The 14,660-nt window shown below is 44.9% G+C and overlaps 1 protein-coding gene across 10 annotated transcripts in view; it reads left to right on the top strand.

Moving 5' to 3' along the window:
* The window catches only part of TMEM164 (transmembrane protein 164), a 164,222-nt gene that overhangs the window by 86,047 nt on the left and 63,515 nt on the right, over nt 1-14,660 (top strand). For all 10 annotated transcript variants that reach the window (XM_081793800.1, XM_081793803.1, XM_081793802.1 and 7 more), the window contains one exon: nt 6,621-6,687. In XM_081793800.1, coding sequence (XP_081649926.1) covers nt 6,628-6,687 — 60 coding nt within the window. In that variant the 5' untranslated portion in view covers nt 6,621-6,627. The remainder of the gene's footprint in view (nt 1-6,620; nt 6,688-14,660) is intronic.

Genomic DNA, 14,660 nt, shown 5'->3' with positions numbered 1-14,660 from the left:
TGAGATTATGACTTGAGCTGAAGTCAGATGTTTAACCGCCTCAGCTATCCAGGTGCCCTGGGGATGATAACTTCTAAGATCTGTTTTCTTAGCAGCCTTCAAATATACAATACAGTATTATTAACTATAGTTACCATGCTGTACATTACACCCCCCATCACTTATTTATTTTATAACTGGAAGTTTGTACCTTCTGACCACCTTCACCCATTTTGCCCACCCTGACTCTCTGCTTCTGGCAACTACCAATCTGTTCTCTGTACCTGTCTGCTCAGTTTTAGTTTGTCTTTTTTGTTTGTTTGTTTTCTATAGTGTACATATAAGTGAGATTGTAAGATACTTGTCTTTCTCCATATGATTTATTTTACTTAGCATAATTTCCTCAAAGGCCATCGATGTTGCAAATGACAAGTTTCCTTTTTAATGGCTGAATAATATTCCGGTGTGTGTGTGTGTGTGTGTGTGTGTGTGTGTGTATTCAGTTTCCTTCATAGGATTGTTCAGGTTATCAATTTCATCTTGGGTGAGTTTTGGTAATTTGTATTTTTAGAGGAAATTTTCCATTGTATCTAAGTTGCCAAATTTATGTGTATTGAATTATTATTCCTAGTTTCTCCTTATTATTTTAATTCCTAGGGGGTCTGTAATGATATCCCTTCCTTCCTTCCTCATGTTGGTAACTCCGGTCTTCTTCCTTTTTGTCCGTGTTATTCTTCTAGAGGTTTATCAATTGTATTGGTCTTTTCAAAGGCAAGCTTTCAGTTTCATTGATTTTTCTCTGTTGGTTTTGTATTTACTTCTATTGATTATTGCTCCAATCTTTATTGTTTCATTCCTTCTGCTTGCTTTTGGTTTATTTTGATCTTTTCTTCTGGATTTTTAAGGTGGAAGCTTGGATTACTGAGTTGTTTTTCTTCCTAATCTACAAATTTTATAAGTATGTGACACATTTTAATCTGTTGTATTTTTATTTTTGTCCAGTTCAAATTATTTTACAATTTCCTTTGAGAATTCCTCTCTATGAATTTGCCTTTCGAGAACTTGCCATCTGTTTCATATTTTCATGAAGGTTTTTAGTGGTAACATGATACTCATTTATATTGCCTTATTAAGGATAATCATAGCTACCATGTATTGAGTACTTTCTATGTCCTAAGCATTATGTTGATCAGTTTTACATGGTCTTATTAAATTATCTCAACAAACTTTTGAGCTAGGTACTATGATTAGCCCGGTTTTATGATTGGGGAAACTGACACACGTATTTTAAGTCATTTGTCCAGAGTCACTCAACCAGTATGTGATAGATCTGGAATTTGAGCTTAGGTTTGTTGCCAAACCCTGAATCCTTCACCATTATACTCCATTTCCTTTCATTACTTCATTTCTTGCCTTGTCAGTAAGATTTTTTTTCTTTTTTTTTTTTTTTTAATGTTTATTATTCTTGAGAGACAGAGAGCATGAGCAAGCGGGGAAGAGGCAGACGGAGAGGGAGACACAGAATCCGAAGCAGGCTCCAGGCTCTGAGCTGTCAGCACAGAACTGATGTGAGGTTCGAATCCACGAACCTCGAGATCATGGCCTGAGCCGAAGTCGGATGCTTAACCAACTGAGCCACCCAGGCGTCCCAGGATTATTTTCTTGAAGGCAGATACTATGTGTTATACTGATTTCCTTTTCCCTACAGCCCCTGGAACAATATTAGACATAATAATGGATTGATTGATGTTTGTGGAACTAAATTTAATGACAGGAACTGACCTGGAAGAGAATTAAACCCATGACATTTGCCATATTGCCCCAGTTTCTTACCCACGAAGCTAATTTAGCTCAGTATCCTACACAAAAACAAAAAAGCTGACAAAATATTTGTGATGATAGTAATGGCCAAGACTTTGAGCTGTCAAGGAGATTTATGAGCATGACTAACTGAACAGAAGTCTGTATCCAACAGACGTCTGTTGTGCTGCTTGGTTCTGGCCTTCAGTCTGTCCTTTTGCTTTCTATGCACCTCCTTTTCATCCTTTGAATTTTTTTAACAGTCCGACTCTCACTTGATTTCCCTTTTTTCTCCTTGCCTCCCTTTACATCTTGAAGCTTTAGGCAAAATTTTCATCATTTATTTACGAAATGCATATATGAGTCTTACTATATACAATGTGCTCTTCTAAGTACTTCAACATATTAACTCCTTATGACAGTCCTACGAGGTGCGTACTTATTGTTCCCATTGTACAGGTGAGGTAACTCCCATAGGACTTTCTAGTAGCCCATTATCCATTTCCCATACCCAATAGAAGTGGCAGGCTGGAGGTGGATATAAAGTGAAAACAAAAGCCTTTGCCTTTCATATGGCCACTCACTTACCTGTCTGGCTGTGCTTGGAGTCTAGAGAGGGCATGACCCTCTCTCCCCTTAGGCAATCTGGAATCTTTTCCTACCTGGCCTACAGTCTGACTCTCTCTCTTTCTGCCTCCTAGCCTACAGTCTGACTGACCTTTTCCCCCTCTCTCTACAGTCTGACTGATTCACTCACACACAGACACACAGACACACACATAGACACACACGGAACATTTATAATGTTCATCGTTCATATCTTGGATTTAAAGCAGCCTACAGTGACAAAAGCAGTCTCGAAACTTGGTGAGACCCGAGTGTGACCTCTTCCTCTGACTCTTGCTGTCTCTATGATTTGTGGCAAGTCATGTAGTCACTTAGTGCTTTGGTTTTCTCAGCTGTGAAGTTGAAGAAGATGATAATGATTATAATAAAAACCGATGGATAAATAAGATGATGCATCTGAGTTCTTAACCCAGCAGTTGGCACATAGAAGTGCTCTGTACATGCTAGATCGTTTTGTAATTATTGATATGTAAGACCTTCCCATATATTAGAGATAATCCACTCTTTGGCATATATGTAGCTTATAGAACTGAATTTTGGGGATCTAGAACAGGCTTGTCTTCATCTAGGAATTAAATAGTTGTTTTGAATCTCTGTTTTAAAATGTTTATTTACTTTTTAAGTAATTTCTGCACCCAACATGGGGCTTGAACTCATGACCCCAAGATCAAGAGTTGCACGCTCCACCAACTGAGGCAGTCAGGTGCCCATGTTTTTGAATCTTGATGTTGGTTTTATTTTCTTTATGTTTGGCCTTCCATGGGGGCCCTTGGAATCAATTTCGTCATCCTCACGATTTCACTTCTGGTGCCCAGATATCTTTTTGGCCTTGTGTAAATGCCAGTATTCTTTTAAGGCCAGTAGCAAAGCCTGGCACCAGAGTCCAGCTTTACCTGGACTCTTAATGTGATGTTTCCCTCTCCCCTCTCCAGGGTGAATGTTTATGCCGTGGCTAAACAAGAATGTTTATGCCTGGGGCCTCCCGTAGGCAGGCCCAGAGACAGAGTTAGGCCAGGCCTGGAATGGCTATTAACCCTGCCCTAAGCCCTTGAGGCCTGAGTAAGAATTCTCAGCAATTGGTTTCTCAGAGCACAGAGTGCCCCTCTCCAATGACCCTGTTATAAAAGCATGGTCACGTGGCCAGCCCTGGGAGGCGGGAGTGACACCACATTGGTGTACCTCCTTCCTTTGGTGGACTTAGCCAAGTCCTGTTAAACTGCAGGACCGCGAGGACTTGGCGTGGCCTCAGAGCATTCTCCCCTTGGTCACCAACCCCCCTCCCCCCCGCCCCAAAAGCATATGGAGCCCTGGCCAGGGAATAAATAGGGTGGCTTCCCTGAAACCCAAATGGAGTTTGGAAACACGAGCCTCCCTGACTCTCCACCTGAGGTCACATTTGGCCGGGAGGAGGGGAGGGGAGCTCTGGTATCAGGCAGCAAGAGGGATCTAGGAGTTTGGGGTCTGGAGTTAGAGAAACCTGGGTTCAAATCTTGGCTCTTCTATCTTGAGTGTGGTGTGAACCAGGCCACTTTGCAACTCTGAACTTGGTTTCCTCCTCACCAAATGGGAAAAGAAGGAATTGTACCTGTCTCGTAAGATTGCTGTCAGAATGAAGCGAGATAATTCATGTCAGGCAGTTAAGTAGATACGCTCTGAGATTACGTTAAGTGCACGGTACCAGCATCCTCGCGGCATTGGTAACAACAAGTAACAGTAGTGAACAGACTGGGGGAAATGAAAAACCACCTTTGGGCTTCTGTGCTGTCCTCGTGGGTCTCCTTGTGATGCCTCTTAGTCTTAGGCACACATCTGTGAGCTTCGAGAGAGCACCTGAAGTTCTTGGGGCGGGGGGGGGGGGCTTCAGAATATGGAGTCCTTTCCCATTCAGGGGATGGGAGAAATCCTGGTATCGCGGGGCTGCTGTGTGAGTGTGCATGTGTGTGTGCATGTGTGTGTGAGAGAGAGAGAGCACGCTAGTGTCTTGAGGTCCAAAAGGCCTGTTGAATGCGTGGTGGTTGTACCTGACCCATCCAATCCACTTTCCTTCGGGAGAAGGACTGTCACTCTTGACTTCTCCTTCAGTTTTAAAGGACCATTTGCTGGGGCGCCTGGGTGGCTCAGTCAGTTAAGCATCCGACCTCAGCTCAGGTCATGATCTTGCCATCTGTGAGTTCGAGCCCCGTGTTGGGCTCTGTGCTGACAGCTCAGAGCCTGGAGCCTGCTTCAGATTCTGTGTCTCCCTCTCTCTCTCTGCTCCTCCCCCACTGGCACTCTGTGTCTAAAAAAATAAATAAACATTAAAGAAAAAAATAAAGGACTGTTTGCCTTGAGTGATGAAGGAAGCTGCTTAAGTCCATCTTCAGAGACCTCACAGGCAGTTTGTTCCTGACTTGGTTGTTCTTTTTTTTAAAAATGTTTATTTTTGAGAGAGAGACAGAGCACAAGCAAGGGAGGGGCAGAGAGAGAGCAAGAGAGAGAATACCAAGCAGCATCCACACTGTCAGCACAGAGCCTGACATGGGGATCAAACCCACGAACCGTGAGATCATGACCTGAGCCGAAGTCAGACCCTCAACTGACTGAGCCACCCAGGTGCCCTCCGACTTGGTTTTTCTTGACTTATACAGGGTTTCTAGCTTGTGTTTCAACAAGTCTGGTATTCAGAAACAGTATTATTACTGATGCTGGAGACTGGTGGTTTTCTTCATCTTCTTCTACCCCCACCTTTCTCTTTTTTGTTTTGCTTTGAAGTCACAAAATCCAATCTGTAAAATCGATCAAAGAAAGCCTGGAAGCCTGCCACTTCTGCTGTCCCCACCTCTTGCAGCAGCCTGGAAGACATTTCTTTTTTAAAAAAAATTGTAAAATATTTATTTATTTTTGAGAAAGAGAGAGACAGAGAGAGACAGAGTGCAAGCTGGGAAGGGGCAGAGAGAGAGAGGGAGACACAGAATCCGAAGCAGGCTCCAGGCTCTGAGCCGTCAGCACAGAGCCCGATGTGGGGCTCGAACCCATGAACCATAAGATCATGACCTGAGCTGAAGTCGGCTGCTTAACCGACTGAGCCACCCAGGGGCCCCAAGAATCCTTTTTTTTTTTTCAACGTTTTTTTTTGTTTTTTGTTTTTTGTTTTTTTTTTTTTTAATTTTATTTTTTGGGACAGAGAGAGACAGAGCATGAACGGGGGAGGGGCAGAGAGAGAGGGAGACACAGAATCGGAAACAGGCTCCAGGCTCCGAGCCATCAGCCCAGAGCCTGACGCGGGGCTCGAACTCACGGACCGCGAGATCGTGACCTGGCTGAAGTCGGACGCTTAACCGACTGCGCCACCCAGGCGCCCCAAGAATCCTTTTTTTAATGTTTTTACTTATTTTTGAAAGACACAGAGAGACAGAGTGTGAGCGGGGGAGGGGCAGAGAGAGAGGGAGACACAGAATACGAAGCAGGCTCCAGGCTCCCAGCTGTCAGCACAGAGCCCAACGCGGGGCTCGAACTCACAAACCGTGAGATCATGACCTGAGCTAAAGTCGGATGCTTACCCAAGTGAGCCACCCAGGTGCCCCCACTTTGTTAAAAAAAAATTTTTAACGTTTATTTTTGAGAGAGAGAGAGAGAGAGAGAGATAGAAAGTCAGCTGGGGAGGGGCAGAGATTGAGAATCCAAAGTGCCCTGAAGACATGTCTAAGAAAGTAGCAGAACACAGTTGACAGAACACTGCGTTCAGCTCGCCACATTAACCAGCCTCTTTATACCTGGGCTGCTGTTTGGGGGAAAAGGATCGGACAAAGCTGTGTGAATAAACAAGCACATTACAAGAAACAGAGTGTCTCCTCCACTGCGGTAACAGGGCAGTTGCTTAGTATAACCCCTCTTTTTGACAGTTGCCTGAGCTGTGGTGGCTGAAGCTGTTGATTGGGACCGATTGGAGGCTTAGGGAGCACAGAGCTCATTGTGGAATGAAGTGGTGTAGCTAAAGCGCGTTAAGGGGGCATTTGGGGGAGTTTGAGGCAGTGGTCAGAACATTTCATTCGTGCAAGACGTGCCGCTTTCAATTTATTACGCGTGTGCGCCAACACCAGTGCCATTTCACACAGAGAGTCGCTTGTTGACATGCTCTCCCACGTGGCAGGGCGTTAGTAACTTGACACATTTTTGCCCGCCTTTGCAACAGAGTCCGAGTGTGACCTGGACTTTTGTCTGTTTTTCCTCTCCAGGCTCCAGATGCACATGTTGAATGGAGCACTTCTGGCCCTGCTGTTTCCTGTGGTAAATACCCGGCTGGTAAGTTGCCCCTTCTAGAAACACACCAGCAATGTACAGAGTAGTCTTTGCTCACTCTTTCACTATCCAGTGCTTGCCCCCATGCTTAGCTCAGTGTGCCCGTGTGAGTGTTAAAATATCTATATATTTAATATTGAGGTTTGACATAGCGCTATTTGGATTTAGCGGAGCTTGGTAGGTAAGGGTGGGAGTATTTGATGGAACTCTAGGCCTGCATTAAGAGTTTAGGATAGACTGAAAAAGCCTACAGGAGCTCTTGGAGAGCATTGCTGGAGAGAAGGGGGGCTGGGAGACTCACTTTATTAGAGGTTTCCAGGTGTTCTAAGGGGCTCTCGTTTGGACTCAGCCACATTGGCCCAGAATAATCTGATGGGGAGCCTCAAGGCCTGTCCACTGTGTCAAGAGGCCCGTTGGGAAAGAATTAGATTCTTTCCCGCATTCACCCAAACCTGCAGGGTAGTCTGGGCCACCACCCCCACCCCCTGCAGTGGTTAGCAAGTAGAATCCCGCTGTAGCGGGGGCGGGGGGGGGGTGGTTGATAAATGGGCATAGAGAGAAACAGGAGCTATAAGGCTGGGGTGGCAGGGCCCTGTCCTCAGACTCCCTCATGTGGGACTGTGGAGGGATTCGCCGCACATGTTAGAAAGCACAGGAAGACAAATCACCTGTAAAATCCTTGCTCCTGCTTTCTGTTTTCATGACTTACTTAAGTTTGCATCATGCATTAAGATCGCAGTGTAAATCTCACAATGCTAATCCTTCCTCTTTGGATAGCATTTTATAGTTTACAGGGTCTTTTCAACATAACAGTTACGGGAGGTAGATAAGGGCAAGTATTATGGCCTCTTGTTACAGAGGAAGAAACTGACATTCATGGAGTCACACAAGTTCTAAGTGGCAGAGTTGGGAATGGAGAAGCCTCTAGATCCTATCAGCACAGCTAACCTTCACTCTCTCCAAGGATGTTTTCACACCCTCCTCACAAATACTCACGTATACCCTTACGATTGCTGTATGTTTCTAGGTGCATATTGTACATCAATAGAAATTAAAAGAAAAAGCATTCATCTAAAGCAATGATCTTGAACCCAGGCTCAACGTTTTGCTCCAGGCTCACCCAGGGGTCCTTAAGCAAACAAACAAACAAATGAACAGCAGCAGCAACAAAAACAAACAAAAACCATTGATGCCTTGGAGCATCTGAGTTCTTGATCTGTGACACAGCCTGGGTATAGTGTTTTTAAAAAGTGTTCCTAACGTGGAGCTGTGGTTGAGGACCACTGATTTTGTGCAGTAGCTCTGAAACTGAATGTCCACAGCAGTCAGCCTGAGGAAATGACTAAAAAATGAGGTTTGCCAGACCTCACCTTTGGCAGGTCTGATTACAAGGATCGGGGATGATGCCAGGAAACAAGCGTTTGTAATAAGCCCCCAAGGAATGTCGATTGCCGGGGTCCTCCGACCACCCTTGGACAATCAGCATCCTAGGTGATCGTAATTCCCAGTAACTCCAAACGCGGAAATCCAAGTGTGGCCTGAGGACCAGCCTCACATGGGTGCTCCCTCTTAGAAATGCAGAATTTTATTTAATTTATTATTTTATTTTTATTTTTTTCAATTTTTATTTTATTTTTTATTTAAATCCAAGTTAGTTAACGTATAGTGTAATAATGATTTCAGGAATAGGGTTTAGCGATTCGTCACTTTATTATAACACGCAGTGCTCATCCCAACAAGTGCCCTCCTGAGGTCCCATCACCCATTTAGCCCATCCCCCCACCCAACACCCCTCCAGCAACCCTCAGTTTGTTCTCTGTATTTAGGAGTCTCTTATGGTTTATTTCCCTGGTTTGTTTAAACGTCTTTTAAAATTTATTTATTTATTTATTTATTTATTTACATTTTTTGATGTTTATTTGTTTTTGAGAGAGACAGAATGCAAGCTGGGGAGGGGCAGAGAGAGGGAGACACAGGATCTGAAGCAGGCTCCAGACTCCGAGCTGTCAGCACAGAGCCCAGCATGGGGCTCGAACCCACAACCTGTCAGATCATGCCCTGAGCTGAAGTCGGATGCTTAACCCACTGAGCTACCCACGTGCCCCTGTTTTTATTTATTTTTGAGAGAGAGAGAGAGAGATACAGAGCATGAGTGGGGGAGGGGCAGAGAGAGAGGGAGACACAGCATCCGAAACGGGCTCTAGGCTCTGACCTGTCAGCACAGAGCCCGACATGGAGCTCGAACTCACGACCCATGATATCATGACCTGAGCTGAAGTCGGATGCTTAACCAACTGAGCCACCCAGGCAGCGTTCCCTCTTTGTATTTGTCTTATTTTTGCTTCCTTTCTCCCGTGTTCATCGGTTTTATTTCTTAAATTCCACATATGAGTGAAATCATATGGTATTTGTCTTTCTCTGACTGACTTATTTCGCTTAGCATAATACATTCTAATTCTATCCATGTTGTTGCAGATGGCAAGATTCCATGCTTTTTGGTGGCTGAGTAATATTCCTGTGTGTGTGTGTGTGTGTATGTATGTGTGTGTGTGTAGTGCTGCTATAAACATTGGGGTAGAAATGCAGAATTTTAGACCCCTACCTCAGAACTACTACATCGGAATCTGCATTTTAATGCGTGGCTTACAGGGCCTCCCAGCTTTCTTCCACAGAGCCCAAAGCATCTCGTAGATAGACCAGAGGAGCTCCTGAAGGGGAAGTGCCAGGGTGGGAGAAGGGCAGGCAGTATTGTGTCTGCCATGGTAGGGCGGGCACACACAGCTCAGTGTTCCCCTGTGAGCTGGGTTCAGCAGGCCCGGGCTGCTGACGTAGGTACCTTTGCTCTCCCTTCCACATTTCCCACAACGTACGACTTGCCTGAGTCCTTCACCAGAACGCCTGCCTTGGTCTCAGAGCTGTAGGGGCTCTGAAGAACGGTGCCCAAGAACGGTACAAAACAAACAAATTGTGCGCCCAGGGATGTGGAGCCACGCTGCGGAGGCAGAGAAGTGGCTCCAGTGCTCTCTTATCCCATTTGTCCGCTCACCCTGTCACTGTTTTCTCAGACTGAGAGGTCAGGCAGATAAAAAGCTGCTTTCCTTCTTCCTTTTCAGCAGTTCTGGCAGATTCCAGGAAGGGGCAGCGCACCAGAAAATACCACCTCCACCCCAGGCTCACACAGTCAGTGATCCTGAGTTCGAGTGCTTCTAGCCCACAGCTTGGGCCAGTCTCTGCCATCCGTTGAGGTGCATATGCTTCCTCTACACAGGTTGCCTTCATCTCTCTTCCTAGTGGGACCTTTCCCACAAGGAAAGCCAAATAGTCGTCTTGCAGGACCACTAAGCATAAACAGACGTGATGATTCCCATTGTGCGAGCTTGAAAATAAAGGCCCCCAAAAGCCCATTCAGGTACCTGGAGTCAGAAAGGCGGTGGTGAAGTTTTCATTCAGCCGGTATTGTTATACCACAGCTGCATTTCTTCACCAGGTCAGCTGACACTTCTGGAGCGCTTACTATGCGCCCAGTACTGCTCCAAGTGCTCTGCATGGGCTAACATATTTGATCCTCACAATAAACTTCTGAGGCAAGGCACTGTTCATTATCCCCCAGATCAAGATGCCAGCGGCATTGGTTTTCTCTGAAGCCTCTCTCCTTGGCTTGCGTATGGCCGCCATCTTGATGTCTTTTCACATGGTCTTTTCTCTGTGCACGCACATCCGTGGTGCCTCTCTGTGTCCAAATCTCCTCTTCCTGTAGGGACATCTGTCAGATTGGATTAGGGCCCACCTAATGGCCTCCTTTTAACTTAATCACCACTTTATTGGAGGCATTTCCAAATGTAGTGACATTCTGAGATTAGGCCTTGAACATATGAATTTTGGTGGGGACACAATTCAGCCCATAACAGCTTTACTACTCTGTACAGAAAACACTATTTCTCTTTCATCCCCTCTTTTCCTCCTTTCCTTCCTTCCTTCTTTCTCTTTCTCTCTCTCCCCTTCTTCCCCTTTCTCATGGCAGATTTGCTATTACAGTTGTTATAGCACCTAATACTTTACAAATGCATATCGGGCTATAGCCAACCAGCTCATCAAGAATGTTCAGGTAACTTTCCTTAACATTGAAGCTTCTTTGATGAGCTCTCTCTTAATGAGCGATTCTAATCACTCTGGTAAATAATCTTGGTGCTGCTCTTTTTCTAAAATGAAGCTGAGAAGAGCTCACAGTCGTGGCTTCATTTGCTTGTGTTTTTGCAACTGGCTTTGCCTTGGTTTTCTTAGATAGTTGGGACCCCTCCTGGGCTACTTCTGGCCTTCAGGACTTTTTGCTTTGCGATCACTTAGTTGAATACAGATTGAGTTAAAATAAGACGCAGGAAGATTGGCAACTCTTTAAGCCTGATAATCCGGTTAGGTAAGAACCCAGCTTTTGACTTCTGTTTCCGTCTTTCTTCTTTTTTATATAATCTTCAAAGTTTATTTATTTATTTATTTAGAGAGAGACAGAGACAGCGCAAGTGGGGGAGGGGTAGAGAGAGAGGGAAAGAGAATTCCAAGCAGGCTCCATGCTGCCAGTGCAGAGTCCTAAGCAGGGCTCGGACCCACAAAGCTGTGAGATCATGACCTGAGCTAAAATCGAGTCAGACACTTAACTGACTGAGGCACCCCAAAAGGATTTCTTCTTCTTCTCCTCCTTCTCCTTCTCTTCCTTCTTCTCCTCCTCTTCCTCCTTCTCCTCCTCTTCCTCCTTCTCCTCCTCTTCCTCCTTCTCCTCCTCTTCCTCCTTCTCCTCCTCCTTCTCCTCCTTCTCCTCCTTCTCCTCCTCCTCCTCCTCCTCCTCCTCCTCCTCGCCACCCAAGCATCCCAAAAGGATATCTCCTTCTCCTTCTTTATTTTTTTTAGTAGGCTTCAGGCCCAATGTGGGGTTTGAACTCACGACCCCAAGACCAAGACTAACATGCTGTACTGAGCCAGCCAGGCACCCCTCTTTTGCTCTTTGTTCTTGACCCTTTACCATTTTAATCTGTGTTGTTGTTGTTGTTGTTGTTGTTGTTGTTGTTCATAAGCAGTAATCTAAAGGCAAGGAAAAGAAAATGAGTGAGTGTGTGTGCCAGTAACAGAGTCTTATATATGTTCATATATATAAAGAGAGAGAACAAGGGAGTTCCAGGAAGTTGTCACAGTCAGCTAAAGCTGACTGGTCATCAGTGAATTTTCATTTGCTGTACTCTGTCCTGTGACTTCCTGGCACCAGTATATGCAGACTAGCTAGAGAATGCCTGGGTCCCAATTTCTCCTGGTTCTTCAGCTTAGAAGCTGACACCTTAGAGGAAGGACCATATATTCCAGTGGCTCATATTATAAGGAAGAGCTCTTTACTGCCAGGATTCTGGAGATGGTCTTTTTCTGGCTTCAGGTGAAGTGTCGTAAGTGCTATTTCTCTTCTTGAAGGGAAGGAGGAAAAATTCATCATAGAACTATTGATTATTAGATTAGCAGGGAGCTGAAAGCTTGTCTGGTCTCATCTTATCTTCTAGAGGCGGTCCTTAGAAGGATAAATGCCTTGCCCAGGAAGCTAAGGTGGGTGGCCCCTAAAATCCAGGTCTCCTGACTCAGACTTCAGAGCTGTTTTCCTATTCTATGATGGGAGTTCAGGGCATGTTTGAAAGCTGATGAGCCCAGATGCTGGAGATGCTTCTTAGTTCTGTCCATCTGAAAGAGTTGGGCCATAGGTTTCTCTGAGAAGCTGAAGAAGACTATAGACCCTCTTCCTAGATAAATGCACAAACACAATTGGGCAGATAATTTCAGGAGACTCTCCTCTCCTGTCTCCTGCCAACCCCTAGCCCATCCATGGATCCCAGGTTGAGATCACTTCTCACCCAAGCTGGCTATACTCTATGGCTCAAAGAATAGATGTGTTGCCTAGTTAATGAACTCCTTGTGATAGCTAGTGGCTTTTGGGCTGGTGGTGATGCTGGATTCCTTATCTGTGCCTGTGACTTAGCAAAACATACCCATTCCAAGCTAAAACACCTTCTGGAAAGTGAAAGCCGGGAGGTAGGAGCTCAGTAGGGTACCAATGGAACCTGGTTACATACTAGGTTCTCATTTCCATCTCTTACCTTGCATTGTTGTTGATCTAGTCATCACAATGAGGCACTGAGCGTGAGCTACATCTCTAGTCCTGTGCCTTTTGTCCTCAGATGCCCAGGAGAGGGCATCTGAATGTAGAGTGTTCTGAGCAAGGGAGAGTGGAAGTGGAAAACAAACATAAGACACCGTATCTGCCCCCTTCCCAGACTGAAGACTCTGGCCTGGCCCGTTTGTGTTTTTTTGTTGTTGTTGTTGTTGTTGTTTTTTTACAGCCATCTGTCTTCTACTGGAATAATAATAAGGATGGTAATGATTCTTTTCATCAAGTTCCTTTCTTCTTCAAGGCCCAAAGCCTCAAGTAGAATTATCTCATTATCAAAATTGTCCATTATTATGTATCCTTGTTGATCTCTTTGTTGCTCTTTTTTCCCCCTCCTTTCCCATCCCCCTGCCTTTTGTCTGCTTCCTGTTTTGTGAGAGATGGTTCTCTCAAATGTCCCTCACTCTGAGACTGAGTGGAAGAGGCTAGTAATGATTTTTTCATTACTGGGGCGGCTCCCGGCATCCACAATCATTATCTTCATGTTCTCGAGATGCAGGCTTGTCGCTGGTACACCTTGTCCCCGTATGTGCTGCTTGGGAAACTTCGCTTTCCCCCTGGGCAAATGGGGTTGAGAATCTTACTCTTTGCTAACTGGCATGTTGAAATGTGCTAATTGACCTAGAAAAGTTACTTCGGTGCCTGGCAAATTGAGCCGTTTAAGAAAGTTATAGTTTGGATCTTGGACCTGAACTAGGGACAGAATGTCCCTTTGCTTTCCTGAGAGCACTTAAAAGATAAAAAGCTTGGTTTTAGAAGAGACCTTTGCGTTTTGAAGAATTGATTTGGTCAAAATTTTGCCTCAGCCTTCTACAAAGGCCAGTGTGTTTCTGATGAGATGAAACCAAATTCTAGGGACTATTCTAGAATATGTCTAATAGCTGCCTTTATTTTAAGATTCATCTTTTTTTTAAGTTTATTTATTTTTTGAGAGAGAGAGAGCGAGAGCGAGCAGGGAAGGGGCAGAGAGAGAGGGAGAGAGAGAGAGAATCCCAAGCAGGTTCCACACTAACTGCACGGAGCCCGATGCGGGGCTCAAACTCACAAACTGTGAGATAGTGACCTGAGCCGAAGTCAAGGGTCAGATGCTTAACCGACTGAGTCACCCAGGCACCCCAAGATTGATCTTTGAGAGCCTTCCATCCTCCATGAATCTAGCCCAATCACACAGTCCAGATTTTCATTGAGCAATTTTTGGTATTACATATTGTGCAAGATGCTGCAGGGAATGCGGAAAGAGCCAAGGATGTGTTCCTGGCTCTCAAGGAACTTGGCAGTTTAATTAGAAAGATGAGGCATAAATTATGGCAGTACTAAGACTGAAATCATGAAAAATACGTATCACAAGGTAGTCCAGGCTGAATTGCTAAATTGCAATTGCTGTGAGTTCTAAGATGGGAAGAGGATTAAATATTAGCAGTGATCAGGCACCTGCTTTATGTCAGGTAATTTACATATGTTACTATTTAACTCACACAAGAACCCCATTTTACCTGTGAAGAAATTGGGGTTCAGAGAGGTTTAAACGGCTTGCCCAGAGTTATGCAGTTCCTAATATGCTACAGCTGAATGCACTGCCTCTTGGAGAGATCCGTGGGTTAAGTGGTCCAAAAAGGCTTCTCAGAGAAATAAAGCCCAAAGTGAGCCTTGGGAGATGAATGGAATATGCATGCAATCACAGAAGAGCAAAGCAGTTCAACTAAGGGAATGCCATGGCTGAACATGGAGGTAGGAAACTGCACACTTGTCATTGAGATTCTGAAGAACAGGATGAAGAATC

The sequence above is a fragment of the Panthera onca genome, chromosome X (genome assembly GCF_046562875.1).
Source record: "Panthera onca isolate mPanOnc1 chromosome X, mPanOnc1 haplotype 2, whole genome shotgun sequence".
NCBI lineage: Eukaryota > Metazoa > Chordata > Mammalia > Carnivora > Felidae > Panthera > Panthera onca.
The sequence above is the reverse complement of the archived record's forward strand: the minus strand, read 5'-3'. Positions and strand labels throughout refer to the sequence as shown.